Source organism: Canis lupus, chromosome 3 (genome assembly GCF_003254725.2).
Source record: "Canis lupus dingo isolate Sandy chromosome 3, ASM325472v2, whole genome shotgun sequence".
Lineage (NCBI taxonomy): Eukaryota > Metazoa > Chordata > Mammalia > Carnivora > Canidae > Canis > Canis lupus.
In genome coordinates, this window is record NC_064245.1 from 51,431,464 (window position 1) to 51,446,771 (window position 15,308).

At 48.7% G+C, this 15,308-nt stretch overlaps 1 protein-coding gene across 5 annotated transcripts in view; it reads right to left on the reverse strand.

The window, feature by feature from the left end:
* NTRK3 (neurotrophic receptor tyrosine kinase 3) overlaps nt 1–15,308 on the reverse strand; it is a 391,217-nt gene that overhangs the window by 256,625 nt on the left and 119,284 nt on the right. For all 5 annotated transcript variants that reach the window (XM_025436910.3, XM_035714844.2, XM_035714845.2 and 2 more), the window contains exons 5-8: nt 9,505–9,662; nt 8,612–8,754; nt 8,039–8,180; nt 7,299–7,595 (exon numbers count right to left, since the gene is read on the reverse strand). In XM_025436910.3, coding sequence (XP_025292695.1) covers nt 7,299–7,595; nt 8,039–8,180; nt 8,612–8,754; nt 9,505–9,662 — 740 coding nt within the window. The remainder of the gene's footprint in view (nt 1–7,298; nt 7,596–8,038; nt 8,181–8,611; nt 8,755–9,504; nt 9,663–15,308) is intronic.

Consider the following 15,308-nt stretch of genomic DNA (forward strand, 5'->3'; position numbering starts at 1 on the left):
CACCAGTAATATGCCCTAATACCTATCACCCCATACAGACACATAACCCCTTCCCCCAACCCCTTAAAAAAGGCCCGCTTATACTCCCCTGGGCGCAACTTCCTGGGCCCAAGACTTCCCCAGCTTCGCTTCCATTGCTTCCATTAAAAACTTGCCTCGACCGACTTTTGCCTGACCTCTCTATTTCATTTCACTACCAATTGGATTAAACCTGACAGGCTTATAGAGATTAAATAACTAACTGAATCTCAATGAGGGCATAGACTGAGCTGGATTCAAATCCAAGTCTGGCTCTTAACCACTTCATCAGAGATTCTTCAACTCTAGTGTGCAATAGAATCATCTAGAGGGCAATCATTACCATTCTCCAAGAAAAGGAATGAGGGCTCCTTGGAGAAATGCATTGTTTCAGGCCTGGGGCAGACAAAGTACAAGATGTGCCTAGAACATCTTGTGGTACTAGAAAGTAAGAAAATGCTTCCAAATTAACAGGAGCATGGGAAAAGAACATAGAAGCCAAAGTGAAGGAGCTTCCAATGACCAAATCTGGGACAATTTATACAACAAAATAAACAAACACAGCCATGGATTGTTACAGGCTGAATTACATCTGCTCAAAATTTGTAGGGTAAAGTCCTAATTTCCAGTACTTCAGAATATGACTGTACTGGGAAACTGGGTCTTTAAAGAGGTAATTAAGTTAAAATAAACTAATTAGGGTGGACACTAATCCAATATGATTGGTGTCCTTATAAGAAGAGGAGATTAAGAAGGAGACACACACACAAGAAGACCATGTGGAGACATAGAAAGAAGACAATCATCTGCAAGCCAAAGAGAGAGGGCTCAAAAGGAACCAACTCTGCCAGCCCCTTAAGCAGACTTCTAACCTCCAAGATTGCAAGAAAAATAAATGTCTCTTGTTTAAGCTACCCAGTCTATGGTACTCTCTGATAGCAACCTGAGCCAACTACACAGATTATAAGTCATTGCACAAAATATACATCCATGAGTCTATACCAATATAAATAAGTAATTGAATAAAAACACAGGGAAAGAAGAGAAAGCTCTTCCTTACAGTAGAATCTCACCTAACAAATGTAGAAAGAATGATGAAAATGGGAAAATCACCATGGACAAATACCATGCTAATAACTGTTTCAGGCAAGAATCATCAATGAACGCTAAGATTAATGTGTGGAAGCATGATAAGGCACAAGACATTTACAAAGTTTCAAAAAATCACCTTGTAGTAGAGAACCCTGGCAGATACCATGTTGATCAAGTGGCAGAGTTACCACCACCAGTAATTAGAGGTATAGATACCATGTACCCCCTCATGTGATGTCCTGAAAGAGCACAGCATCATTTCTATGGCGTTCATGCCAAAAACATATAACTGGCATTTAACTGTGAGACAACAGCAGACAAAACCAAACCGTGGGGAAATCTACAGTATAACTAGTGAGTATCCTTCAAGAGCATCCAGCTTGGGGTGCCTGGGTGGCTTAGTCCGTTGAGCATCTGACTCTTAATTTCAGCTCAGGTCATGATCTCAAGGTTGTCAGGCTCTGTACTCAGAGGAGTCTGCTTGGGATTCTCCCTCTGCCGCTCACCCTGCTCTCTCGCTCTCTCTTTCTCAAATAAATAAGTAAATATTTTTTTGAAAGTGTCCAGCTCATGAAAGACAAAGACAGACTGAGGAATTGTCCCAGACTGAAAGAGAATAAGATGACAGAGCATCTAACTGCAGTGCATGATCCTGCCCTGGGTCCTAGAGAAGAAAGGACAGTAGCAGACAAAACTCAAGTCTGTAGATTCGATAACAGTGTTAATATCCTGCTTTTGCACATCGGACGGTGCTTAAGTAAGATGATACCATTTGGGGAAGCTGGGTGGAGGAGACAAGGAAGTTCTTTGTACTGTTTTATTACTTTTAGGGGTAAATCATTTTAAGATTTATTTATTTATCTGAGAGAGAGAGAGAGTGAGAGAGGAAGCACGAGCAGGGAGGAGGGGCAAAGGGAGAGGGAGAAGCAGGCTCCCTGCTGAACTCAGGGCCCAAGGATCATGAACCAAGCCAAAGGCTGAAGTCTAACCAACTGAGGCAGCCAGGTGCCCCAGGAGGTAAATCTTAAACTATTTCAAAATGAAGAGGTAAAAAATCTTAAAATTTTTTTCAAAAATTTTTTTCCAATAAACATGGATTATTGGTCCTCACCCCAGAATTTCTGAGTCAGGAGGTCTGGGGAAGGTCTTGGGAATTTGCATCTCTACCACATTTTCAGGTGATGCTGATGCTGCTGGTCCCTTTGAAAACCACTCCATTATGTTACATCTACTGCTGTCATGAGTCTATCACACCCTGAAAAATAAGAACTCCTCATTCATTCATTCATTCATTCATTCATTCATTCATTCATTCACCGGGGGTCTTCAAGTCCTCAGCTAAATCCTCACAGTCACTGTAATCATGGCTCTATTAGATATGCACGAGCAAATACTCTAACTACCTGTGGGACAAGTGATGCTTTCTGTGAAGGAGTCTGGAGAAAGTCCTATTTACAGTAAATGCACCATTAATAGCTGGCTTGTCTGTTGTCCATTTTGTGTCATTTGGGGAAGACCAACAGAGCTTTCTCCTAATTCCTGAGCCTGCCCCTTATGCTACCACCCTCTTGTATACCGCAGGTAACCAAATGCCTGAGGTGTGGAGAGGATGGAGGAGAGAGGGCCCTAGCCTTGGCTTCAGAGCCCAAGGCAAGACAGGCATCAGATCAAGTCACAGTTAACGCTGATTTGCATATTTCTCATAAGGCACCCATTTATTAGAGAATATTCTCACATCAGGCAAGTGTTTTGGACAAGCCTATGAACCCTGTAATCTCCCAATCAGCCTATGTGTTTAATTCCCTTGCTGGAGCCTGGGAACATTCATCTATCCGGGAAGCACATGAGCCTTGGGACAGGGACACCCTCCTGGGTCCCCTCTAACCAGCAGGGGGAACTCAGAATTCTACACTGGAAGAGGATGGCACCCAGGAATGGTCCTCACCTCCTGCCCCACCAGCAGCTGGGAAGGACAATTGGATCCATATGCAAGGTACCATCTGAACATGAGCAGGGTGGGCACGAATGCATGCTCCCCCATCCCAGACCTCATCTCTTCCAGTCCCAAAACTCATCAAGAAGGACCTTGTGGGAAAAGACTGTGGGGTCCAGAGGAGGGAGAAGAGACACTTGTTTTGTGTCCAAAGAGGTGAACTAAGAGGCTTCACGTGTGAGCAGGCCGTGGGGAGGCTGCACCAAGGCATCTGCTCTCACTGCCCATCCGCACCCCATCTGACACAGAAGCCTCGTCTCACCTCTGCTGCACTCAGCGGCTGGAGGCTCCAGCAGGGGGAGAAATTTCCCCTGCTCCCCGCTCCCACCAGCAGCCTGGAACTACATTCTAGTCTCCACTCTACATTCTAGTCTTCTTTGTCCTCTAGTAGGACAAAGAAATCAGCCTTGATAGAGGCTGAGGGCAAGGGGGCAGTGATTTCTCCCACTGTTTGTACCCAGCGTCCTAAGAAAATTCTGGTTTCTGCTACTGTAAAATCTCCATGTAGTAACTCGACTTCCCAGAGAAGTAAAAAATAATATATATATACTTTTTTTAGTAAAAAAAATAATAATTTGAGAGTTACAGCAGCTCACTTATTCCTAAATGTTTTGTCAGGTATTCTCAGGTATTTGTTGCACATGCGCATGCAAACACACACACACACACACACACACACACACACAGGCCTTGGCAACATTCCTCCTTCTTTCACATCATCATCTAAGGAACTTCACATTCTCTCCCAGACCACAACCTTCTAGCCACCACCTCCCACCCTGCTGTCATTCCCAGCCTCACCGGCTCTTGCCTTCCTGACTCCTGAATCCCTGATTCCTCCTAGCTTTCCCACTCTCATGCCCGGATCCCCTCTGGCAGCCCCTCTTAGTTCCTGGAACACCAAAGAGGAGTTAGCTCCACGCTTCTAGAACTAAGCTCCCTAACCAATCCTGGCAGAGACCCCCTTCACCAAGGTTGGATGCCATGCTCAATGTTCTAGTGCCTCTCTGGAAATGCAGAAGGAAAGAGATATGCAGTTTAAAAATAATAACGAAATTTTCCAGAACATTTTCATTTTAACGTCCTACTCTAAGAAAATCCTTACTGAAGGCAGCCTCTGCATTTCCAGATTGCTCCATTAAATATATTCATTCCGATCAAATCTCTCCTATGGGTCTTAGGATCGTGCAGAATCAGAAAAGGAGACCAGTACCTTCAGATCTTGTTTTGCCCCCAAAACAGTCACCCTTGGGTGTGCTTCACAAAAATATAAAAATAAACAGTAACTCTGTCTGTGCTTACTCTGTGCCGAGCAGGAGTAAGCACTTTCGGTGGATTAATCCACTGTGTATGAACTCATCTTCACCACAGCCTTTGAGGTAGAAGCAGGGGACTGAGTGATTTGCCTGAGATGACAAAGCTGATGGGTGATTATTTAGAGAGACTGGATCCTGGCAGCACAGATGGCTCCGTAGCCCTACGTCTAGACAATGTTGCCCAGAGCCTGTTGCTAGAACGGCCAAGCTTGACCAGAGAACACTGCTTCTAGAACTCCTACCTTCACTGTATCCCTCCATCCCAAGAATCCTAGCAACAGCTGAGAGCTGGGGCACCTTTTCTCTGTCTGGACCCAGGTCTAAACCCTTAGCACACTTCAAATCCTCATGGCAACTTAGGGAAAGAGCTTTGGTTCTCACTCCCATTCCACAGATGGAGGAGCAGAGGCAGAGTAGAGATGGCCCTTCATGCATGCAGCCACATACCAGGTGCCAACCCTGGTCTAGGAGCTGAGGCCACTGGTTGGTCGGGTGGCAGATGGGATTTGTACCTCTATCTGGCTGATTTCAGAACCTGTGCTCTTAACCTCTATGCTCTGCTTGCCTGGGAGCGAAAGGAGTCCCTGTGATAAGTATGATGTCTCAACACTCTCAGGGCAAAAGAAAAGAGCAGGAATCCACGGAAAGCCTTCTATCCAGAGCTCAGCAGGTATAAGGTTTACCGCCTGCTCCTCCAGATAATTTACTCTCCTGAATGTTTAGACGTTTTGTCATTTGACACGACCGGCCCATCTTTTCCCTGTCACTGCCTTTTCATCATCCACTGATTCCTTTAGGTTCATAAAACAAGAAAACCTTCGCACAGGGCGGCCCTGGCAGGGTGCACCTGGGTCTGAGGAAAATGCTTTGGGGAGGACTGTTTCCCTTCAGGTGGCTCTGTGACTCTATCTCCCACCTCCTGGGGCCAGAGCCCACCAAACAGCATGGCAGTGGACTGCAAATGAAGGAGCACTGAGTCACCTGCAGGCTTGTTAAAACACTCCCGGGGTTCTGATGCAGCAGGATGGGGGGGGTGGACTAGAGAATCTGAGTTCTAACACATGCCCAGGCGATGGTAATGCTGCTGGTCCGGGGAACCCTCTTTGAGAACCACTGTCCTAAGGAGACTTGACAAGGTAGCAAAGGGCTGCTGTGTCTCTTGGAGACAGAAAAGGTATCTATCTGTCCGGCTGGGAGGAGATAGAGAATTGCTCTTAGGACAGCCTCTATGGGGAGGAGTCCAGAGTGGCTCACCCTCCCTCCAGAGCATTCCTGGGCTCCCTACTCTCTGCAGTCCCCAGGAGTTTCCCTTTGTAAACAAGCATTGCTTCAGGGGCTTCATTCCTTGCCCATCACGGAATGTACATTCTGCTCTTTAAAAGCACAATTCATTCTCTCATCATTAGATGGACACAGGCAGGGCAAAAGTGCTTCCTCCCTAGCCCTTCATGCCAGCAAGGCCTAGCTTGACCGGGTGGCCCACAAGAACAAAGGCTGTCTGCATCTAAAGGCTGCTGCTTCCACAGCAGGGACTCTTTCAGCTCCCAGAGCAGAGAGGGGTGTGGCCCGTGGTGGGGAAAGTCCTGAGACCTTCTACTGGGCCTCAGAGGATGATGCTAGAAATGTTGGGCCAAATGGGACTGCCAGGATTTTACACATCAGCACGTTCTGGACCCTCTCCCGAGCCGATGGTGCTCCATCATCTTTCTCTTGGACCTCAGCGGCAAGAATCTGGCCTTCCCATGTAGCTTTCACTCTGGGAGCTGGGATTTCCTTGCCCTGAGATAAATAAGGCCTCCTGGAGCTGCTACCCGTCATACGTGGGCTGTGACGTCACCTTCACATAAGCAGATGGGACACAGTGCTGGCTCCTCCTACCCACCCCACCCATTTCCGTGTGTGGTTCTTCTCACTCAGTAGAGATGGTTCTTCTATCTCAGTAGAACCCATGAGTTCTGGAGACTGAAGGTCATCCAGCCTGTTCCCAGCAGAAATCACCAAAGTCACCAAAGATACTTGGTTTCACAGACAAAGCCCATCAACTGCTGAAGGCACCAGGAAATGGTACAACCCCATACACTAAATCCTCTGGGTGTTTCCTTCTGCAACTTAGGAAAGTATCTGAAATACTGTAGCCCAGGCAGAGACAGAGTCACCTCCCAAACAAACAAAGTTCTTTCATTACTTCTGTTACTACCCTTGGCCCAGCTGACGTTAGCGCCAGCACAGGCTGACGGCGTCTGGTACTGGTGCGAGTGTACCACAGAACAAGAGAAAAGCTCTGAGTTGGCAGCCTACTCCCTAGCCAAGCCTTGCTACCAACCAGCAAGGAGAAGGAGGTTTAGCTCACACATCTGTTAAAGATGGGGTTGAACCATAGAGACCCCGAAGCCCCTGCAATGGAAGGTCATCAAACCATCATTGTGTCCCAAAGCCTGTCGTAGGTGCTTTGTGGACCGGAAGTCATTTAAGGGCCATGTGATTCTCACAGGAGCATTGTCATCGGACCCATTTCACAAATGAAGGCAAGTGAGGCTCAAACAAGCAAACTATGGTGCCCAAGTTTTACAACAAATAAAGGACTACGTCGAAATTCTCTTTCTTGTCTGGCTCAGTCCCTTCCTCTACCGGAATAGGGCATGTCTGTCTGTGCGCAAGTGCACATTTTTGAGGGGATCTGGATTCTTCCTCTGGAGACTATGCAAAAACGGAGGCTTTATCTGGCTTACATAAAATGCTGGTGGGGGCTGAATATGCCCCAGCATGAGTCTGGTTACCTGAGGTAACAGAAGCAGGGTTGACGCTGTGCCCTCTCCCAGGCTGCCCTGCCCTGTGCTCTGGGACAGAATGAGGAGGCCCGAAGGTGGCACGGCCCTCACCTGGGAAGGGCTCCTTGAGGAAGTGGCCGTTGATGGTCTGGTTGGCTGTGCCCAGCGGGTTTTTGGCAATGAGGGTGTAGTTGCCATTGTTGTAGTGGGTGGGCTTGTTGAAGAGCAGACAGCCCTCGGAGACCTCGCCCTCCTGGTAGTACTCGACATGGGTGATCTTGGACTCCCGTAGCGGCTGCCCATTGTGCAGCCAGTGCAGCGTGGGTGGCGGGTTGCCTCGCACCACGAACTCAATGCAATGCTCCAGGCGCAGTTCCGGCTCCTCAAGACTCACCACGCGCGGAGGGTCTGTGGGGGGACAGGCTGGCTGACTCCCAGGATACACAGTCTCCCATGTCCCAGAGCAGCTGACCAGAGACTGGGGTGGGAATCCCAGTTCTTCCCCCATCCAGCTCTGGTAAGACTGAGAGGATAAGAGGCTCCCACCAATACCCCTGCCACCTTCCCAAAAGAGGGGAAGAGAGGGCTGTCTTCACCTAAGCTTCCCGGGTCCACCACAACTGGAAGACCTTTGAGGAACGTAACAGAAGGCAGACTCGGGCCAACTCTGGGGTATCCTGAAGACGTAGATGAGTTGGAGGCACCCATCTTCTGAGGGACAGAGACAACCTTTCTGGGGCTACTAGCTCAGGACTGAGGTGCTTGGTCCTGCCCTCCTAACCTCCCTGCCCCTGCCTCCTGCACTACCATCCCTTTGGTACATGGTAACCCTCCATACAGCAGCCACTCACAGTGCACAGTGAGGGCGACACTGGCATTGCTCATGCCCACCACATTCTCCGCAATACATGTCAGGGTGAAGCCGTTGTCCTCACTTGTCACATTTACCAGTGTCAGGTTGATGGCATGTACGTTGGTCCAGTTCAGATTTGTCTAAAACCCCAATAAAAAAAAATCAGTTTCTATAAGGGGGCTCCTCACCCACCTCCCCAACACCTTCGGGAATCAAAAAGAAAAACTGTACAGAAAGTGAAGGACCCTTTCTTCCTGCCACGCACACTGACCAAGTGCCAGACACTCTACAATCATGAGCTCAGGAAATCTTCACAGTCACCATATGAGGGGAATGGTAGTATTATCCCCATTTTACAGATGCACAAACTAAGGTACAGAGAAGTTGATTAGCATGCTTAAGATCAGGTTGGCTAGAGAAGATTGCAGCTGGATAAGAACCAAGCATGCACAAACTTTCCCTTTTCCTCCTTATTCTCACATCCCTTGCTTCTATTCATGATTTAGCTCATGTGGACTAAGAGGTCATGGCTGCCCAGCCTTCTGATGGGGCCAGAGCTTAGGATGCCTACCTGGTGGGTGTTGATGGACTGCAGTCCAGTAACTATCCAGTCTACATCGGGCAGAGGTGATCCAGAGCCATTGCAAGTGATGACAGCGTTGTCACCCTCTCGTACAGTCAGGTTGACGTGGCTCACACTGATCTCAGGGAGGTCTGGGAGGGAGGACAGGATGAGTGAAAAGATAAGCAAACACTTAATCCCAAAACTTTGTCTCTGGGGTCGGTGATGGCACTTCTCAACTCAACCTGCTTGTGCTCTTGGAACACCCCCAAGTCCCCGAATCTTCATAGCACCTCCCCACAGACATCAGAGCTCAGAAGTTAAGCCCAGCTGGGCTCTCCTACAAGGCAGACAGCGGGTAGGATTGGAACAGGTGCTCAAAGAATGTAGTTTGAACAATGAGGTCAAATGGCATCTTCCACTTTTGGACACTGGCTCTCAAACTTTGGTCTGCTTCAGACTCCTATGAAGAGCTTGCTAGAAATTCAGATATCCGAGACCCATCCTAGGATCTCATGAAGTCTATTGGGTCTGGGGAATCTGCTTTTCTAAAAGTACTGTAGATGCTCTTGATACAGAAGGTCTGGAGACCATGCTTTGAGATATGCTCCTTCAGATCTGGTTGACAAGTAACTCACAGACAGAAAGGACTCCAGTGCATTAAGAAGGGGCATACTTAGCCCTTGTCTCCATTCCTGAAGCCAACCTTCTGCCCTGGCAGGCCCAAGAAGGAACAGGAATGAGCAAGGAGGTAAAGAGTAAGCCAGATCTGCACCCAGTGCAGAGTTCAAGACCGGGGGTGTGTGCAAAGGGTGGGGAATGGAAGGCCCTCACTGTGCAGGCTACTGTGCAGGCTCTGAGGGATCTCCCTGGAGCCTGCTGGGGCCGGGGGGCTCACTCACCACACTGGCTGATGTTCATACGGAACAGGGGCAGCTGCGAGCCATCGGCGTTGATGCAGTAGAGGTGCTGGTTGTTCAGCTTGGCTTCTCCCTGCTCCTGCCACAGCTGCATCCAGCGGATGTCACAGCTGCAGTTGAAGAAGTTCTGCTCCAATCTCCTGTGGGTAAGAAGACAGGGGAAGGGACCTCCTGAACCAAAGATGTGGCCCAGCTCCCTCCCAGGGTCATTGAAGGAGGCCCCCACCTGCTCTTCAGGGATTAGGGAGAGAAGGGATTTAGCAAGGTCTTGAAAGAAATTCTAAAAAATACTTGTAAGTCCACAAATTATCTAGTTTTTGAACTATTAAACTCACTTGCAAAAAATGAAAGCTACTCCACTTAACTCACCTGCCAATGAGACCCTTTTAAAATACATCAGCATGGGATGCTTCTCTTCTCAAAACCCTCCAGTGGATTCCCATCTCACTGAACGTCAAGGTCAAATGTCTACAGGGTCTGCACTGCTCTCCATGACCTCTGATCTCATCTCCTACCTCACACTCCCTTCCTCTTCTTCAGCCATACTGACCTTGCTGTCTGTCAAGTTCACTAGCATGACCAGCCTGCTCCTGCCTCAGGGCCTTTGCACTTGTTGTCTGCTAGAATGACTCTTTCACTTCAATAAAGAATCATACAGCCTTCTCCAATCACTGCTGTAAATAAGCTACCACTAACCTCTGCCTTAGTACTGCCCAGTCCCCACCCTATTTTCTTCCTTCGAGTATTTGTCATTGCCCAACATCACTTAAAGATTTATTCGCTTGTTTATTATGTCTCCCCAAATAAAAACTAAGCACCATTGAGCTCAGAGAAACTGCCTGTTCATTGCTGTATTGCCAGTAACTACAACTGAGCCTGGCACATAAATACTTGTTGAATGAGTATGAGAGGGATGGGAGGGAGGGAAGGAAGAAGGAAAGTGTTACTCTCCCTGGGTAGTAGGTGGCTAGCTATTTCCAAGATCTGCTCAAAGCCCATCTTGGGACCAGCTTTATTCTTCATAAATTCAACAAAATCCTTACTGAGCACCTGTTCCATATCTGGCTATGGGCTGAGTGCTGTTGACACAGAGGTGAATGAGACAGTCTCTGTTCTGCAGGAGCACTCAGCTTAGTGAAGAAGAGCATCTGATAGGGAAAGAGTCCGGTTCAAGGCCTTCCTCCTCCAATGACTTTCCTTGTGACTTAGAGCAAAGTCCTTGCCCCTCGAAATGGAACTATCCCATTAGGGGGACAATTAATGGTATTCATTAATGTAAGACTCTTCAAGTAAAGGGCACCTAATTTGTCTAAATGTCTGGATCAGTAGAAGGAACATGATTCCCTCGGCTGGACCAGTAAGAAGACAAACCTGTTGGCGCCCAGCAGGAGCTGTACTAAGCCCCAGGATATTCCAGACAAGGGGTGGAATTCCAAAACAGAGAGGCGTGCATCAGAACTGATCAGCTTTCAGGAAAAAGGGAGACACTGGTAGAGGACTCAGTGTTTCCCAGCCAGTGGGACACCATCAGTAGAAGGTGCCAACACCTCTGCATGATATTCCTTTAGTCTAAAAATACGCTGGCTTTTCTCTTAGCTCTTTCAGAAAAGGAGGAGGGACCTAGCTTCACTGAGTTTCTGCTTCCCACAGCCACCGTAGGAGACAGCCAGCACTATCCCCTGTGCAGATGAGCATCCCTTTCTTAGGTTTGGAAGGATTAAATGTGCTTCATGTGCTTGAAGTCCCCCGGCTGGTGTGAGACAAAGCAGGGCTTCAAGCCCCAGCTTACTGGACTCCAAACCCCACACTCTCTCCACCCGTCTACCTGGTGCCAGGCACTGCTAGGTGGGAGGGGAGACGCAGAGGAGTCAGCACGACCCCCGACACTGCAGCTCCGGGGCAGAGACCAGGGAAAGAGTTCAAGGTGATGCTGGAGGCTGAGATGGAAACACAGGAAAGAAAAGCCGCACCAGGGCCCAGAGTTCATGTCAAGGGGCACGGGGAAACAAAGCTGGAAGGAAGAATGAAAGCCAGACAGTGCAGGACCTTTACCGCCACATCAAATATCCATAGGTTTGGAACTCATCCAGGGGGCAGTGAGGACCAGTGAGACCTTCGGAGCTGGAAATGATGTGAACAAAGCAGATCTGTAAGGACAGCAACCTGACAGTACTGTGCCAGAGATGCCGGCAAGGGAAGAGCCTGAGAATGGCCACCTGGTGAGGGTGCCTTCCACCCACAGGGTACTGTGTGGTCAAGAAGTCTGTGCATTTCTCAAAGCACCTGGGCAAAGGGATGAATGGGGGATGAACCCCTTGACTTACATGCCTTGACTAGACCCAGTGCCTGGCACGAGGCTACGTGCACGCAGACAGGGCATCACTCCTCATTCGCACACCAACAAGGGGAGGCCAACAGGCTGGAGGTCAATGTTCTCCAGCTTTTAGGTCTCAGAACTCCTTTTTTTACTCTTAAAAATTACTGAGGGCCTCAAAGAGCTTTTGTATATGTAGATTATACCTATCACTATTTACCATTTTGGAATTCAAATAGAAAATTTTATTTTATTCTTTTTTAAGATTTCATTTATTTATTTGAGAGGGAGCAAGCACACGGAGTAGAGGGTGAATCAGACCCCCCGCCAAGCAGAGAGCCCAATGCAGGGCTCCATCCCAGCACCCCAGATCATGACCTGAGCTGAAGGCAGATGCTTCACCGACTAAGCCACCTAGGTGCCCCTCAAATAAAAAAATTTATAACACAACACCGCATTAACACAAACTCCCATTCGTCACCAGAGAAATGATGTTGTCACCTGTCAAGTGACCTCTGGAAAACACTACACACCTTTGGAGGAACGGGAGTGGAAAGGGCGAGTAATGTCTCAAATTCCACATTTTAGTTTCCCCAACAGGGTACTGGGGACCCCACGGAACCCTGGACCCCCATGTAAGAACTGCTGCCTCATTAATAAGGGTGTAGAGAAGACGGAGAAGAGGGAAGGGAAAATGGCAGAGACACTGTAAAAGAAGGCAGGGTGGTACTGAGTGCTTTACTGGAGGCAGAAGGGAAGAGTGGAGATGACACCGAGGTTTCTAGGAGACAGGAAATTCAAGGAGGAGAGAAGTGTCTCTAGCTGAAAACAGAAGAGAAGGACCCAGTGGAAAAGAAGAGGTTCAGTGTATGAGGAATCAGGATGAGTCCCTAGAGGAGGAAGATGGACAGTGAGGCCGAGAATCGTGGAGGTATGTGCCTGGCGGGAGGGCAAGATGGGGCCATGGCGGAGACCCCAGATAGAGCGGAGAGAAAATAAGCAGGCAGGACAAAATGAGAGCTAAGAAATAAAAACAGAATGACATTCGTGTCATACCTACTGCGTACCACCCAACAGCGTGCAGTACTGCCCTGAGCACCAGCCCCACTCAACCCTCCGGTCGGGGAGGAAGCAGAGGAAGGGCCATGGCAGCCTTGGACAAAGCAGAAGGTCAAGCTGGCGGCCCAGGGTGTGGAGGACGGGAAGGCCTGAGGATGTGGACCTGTGTTGCAGGGCGGCGAGCACGGGCCTGGCAGCCCTGCTGGAAAGACACTGAGGGTCCAGATGCTTGCATATCTGCAAACTGAACCAGGTCAGCCCGGCTGTTCCCAGATGCTCGCCTGACAAGATGCAGCCATTCATTATGAAGTAGTTGTAAAAATACAAATTATCCACCTGGTTGGAAAAGATTAGCTGGGCTGGGGGGCTGCTTCGAGCCGCATGTGCTTTGTTCGGTCCTGCCCTGTGGTGTCCCCGGACTTCTCAGGGCCCCCTCACTCCCCCACAGAGCTGACAGGGCCACAGCGTCCTGGGGCACGTGGGAGAACGAGGTGGGATGGCACCGCGAGACATTTCCACCCATTTCCTTCCATCCTTTTCCTCCATGATCTGGTCCACCAAGGAGGGACTCCCCAGGAGACCTGGCTTCTCGTTCATGCCGGAGTCTCCTGCAAACTGCATAGAAACCTTAAGCTTCTCCCCCCACCCCTGGGACCTTCCTCCTAGAAGCCAAGATGCAGGTACACAATAGAAAGCATGCTGAGTCAGGAAACATGGTGTCCTGGGAGTCCCACTGAGTGAACTACCCTTGTCTTCATCTTCATTTGACCACAGAGGGTTCAGGGACTGGGCCAGAAACAAAGAAAAGCAGCATGTAGTCTACGGGACACTGTCCCTTCTTCCAGCAAGTCAGGTCTCAGCCAGGGCTGCAGGGGCTGCATCCAGGAGCCTGAAGGCTTTCCCTGCCCCATCAATAATGCAGGCAGGCCCATGAATAATACAGCAGCAGCTGCTTCAGGGCAGAGTTTACACACACCCAGCCCCAGCCCCAGCATGGCCTGGGGCCTGATCACAGGGCCCTAGGGGCTTCCGACACATTAACTCTGCCCCATTCAGGCATATGCAAACGCCTCACCACAAGGCCTAGGCCACGATGGTTGACGATGTATTTAGAAAACACTGGTTCCCCTCCAGCCATCACTCTGGCGTTCTTCTCTCCTCCGCAGCCATCCTGGGACTGGCCGCAGGAGACAGGGAATGGACATAGATCTGTTGTCAACCAGGGAAGCATGTCCCCAGGTCCACGTGATTGCCACTGGCCTCCCAGAGACAACAAGACAATGGGAAAAGAAGGACGCAAACAAAAGGTTTGAGTGGAGCCAGGTGTCACGTTGGGCAAAGACAGTGCCCTGAGCTGTGTCTCTCACAAAAGACCTGTTTGTGTCCTAACCCCCGCCCCCAGACCTGCAGATGTGACCTTATTTAGAAATTGAGTCTTCATGGATGTGATCAAGTTAAGAATCATGGGATGATCATGGGACAAGATCATTCTGGATTTAAGGAGGGCCCTAAATCCAATGACAAGTGTCCTTGTAAAACAGGAGGGAGAGACCAAAGACAAAGAGACAGGGAGCAGATACTAGAGTGGCATTGACATGAGCCAAGGAACACCAGGAGCCACCAGAAGCCAGAAAAGACATGCAAAGTTTCCTTCCATGTGCCTCTTGAAAGGAGAGTGGCCATGTGACACCTTAATTTTGGCCTTCTGACCTCCAGAAGAATCAAGAGTCACTTTCTATCATTTGAAGCCTCCAAATTTGTGGTGATTTGTTAAGGCAACCCTAGGAAATTAATATGGCAAGTGACTTCTTCCCTCAGGCTCTGCATTAACATCTGTAAAATGGGGGTAATTGCGCTCGACCCTCTTTCTGCACAAAGTTATTATGAGGATTAGTGATAATACATGTTAACATGCTTTGTGAATTGAAAGGGGCTATAAAGAGACCAGAAATTATTATTACAGTAACACTATTATTAACATGATCGTTCAGGGACTTCTCTGAGAGCCGTGGAAAGCGGTCATGGCCAAGACTGGGAGAAAGTGCCAGGATCAGCCCAAACCCATCCCCGATACCAAGTTCATATTTTACCAAGTCGATTAAATCTGCAAATTACACCAGAGGTAATTATCACTTTGCTTTAAGAAAATGAAATATTCCAATCTGTTTTAATCATGTCTGCTCTGTGCGTGCAGGGTATTAAGAGAAGCCTGTTGAAGATACATTAATGGTCCTTAGGGTATTTCTGGAAGGTTTCTGTGCTGTGGGTTTATATCCTCTGGTGCCTCTTGCCATTGCCTAAATTGCATCATGGGATTCAGAATCCAAGCTTCTTTTCTTTCTAATTCATTCTTTATCTCTAAGACAATCTCTTTTATTCCTGCTCTGATTTCTGGACAGACAATTCCAGTCTT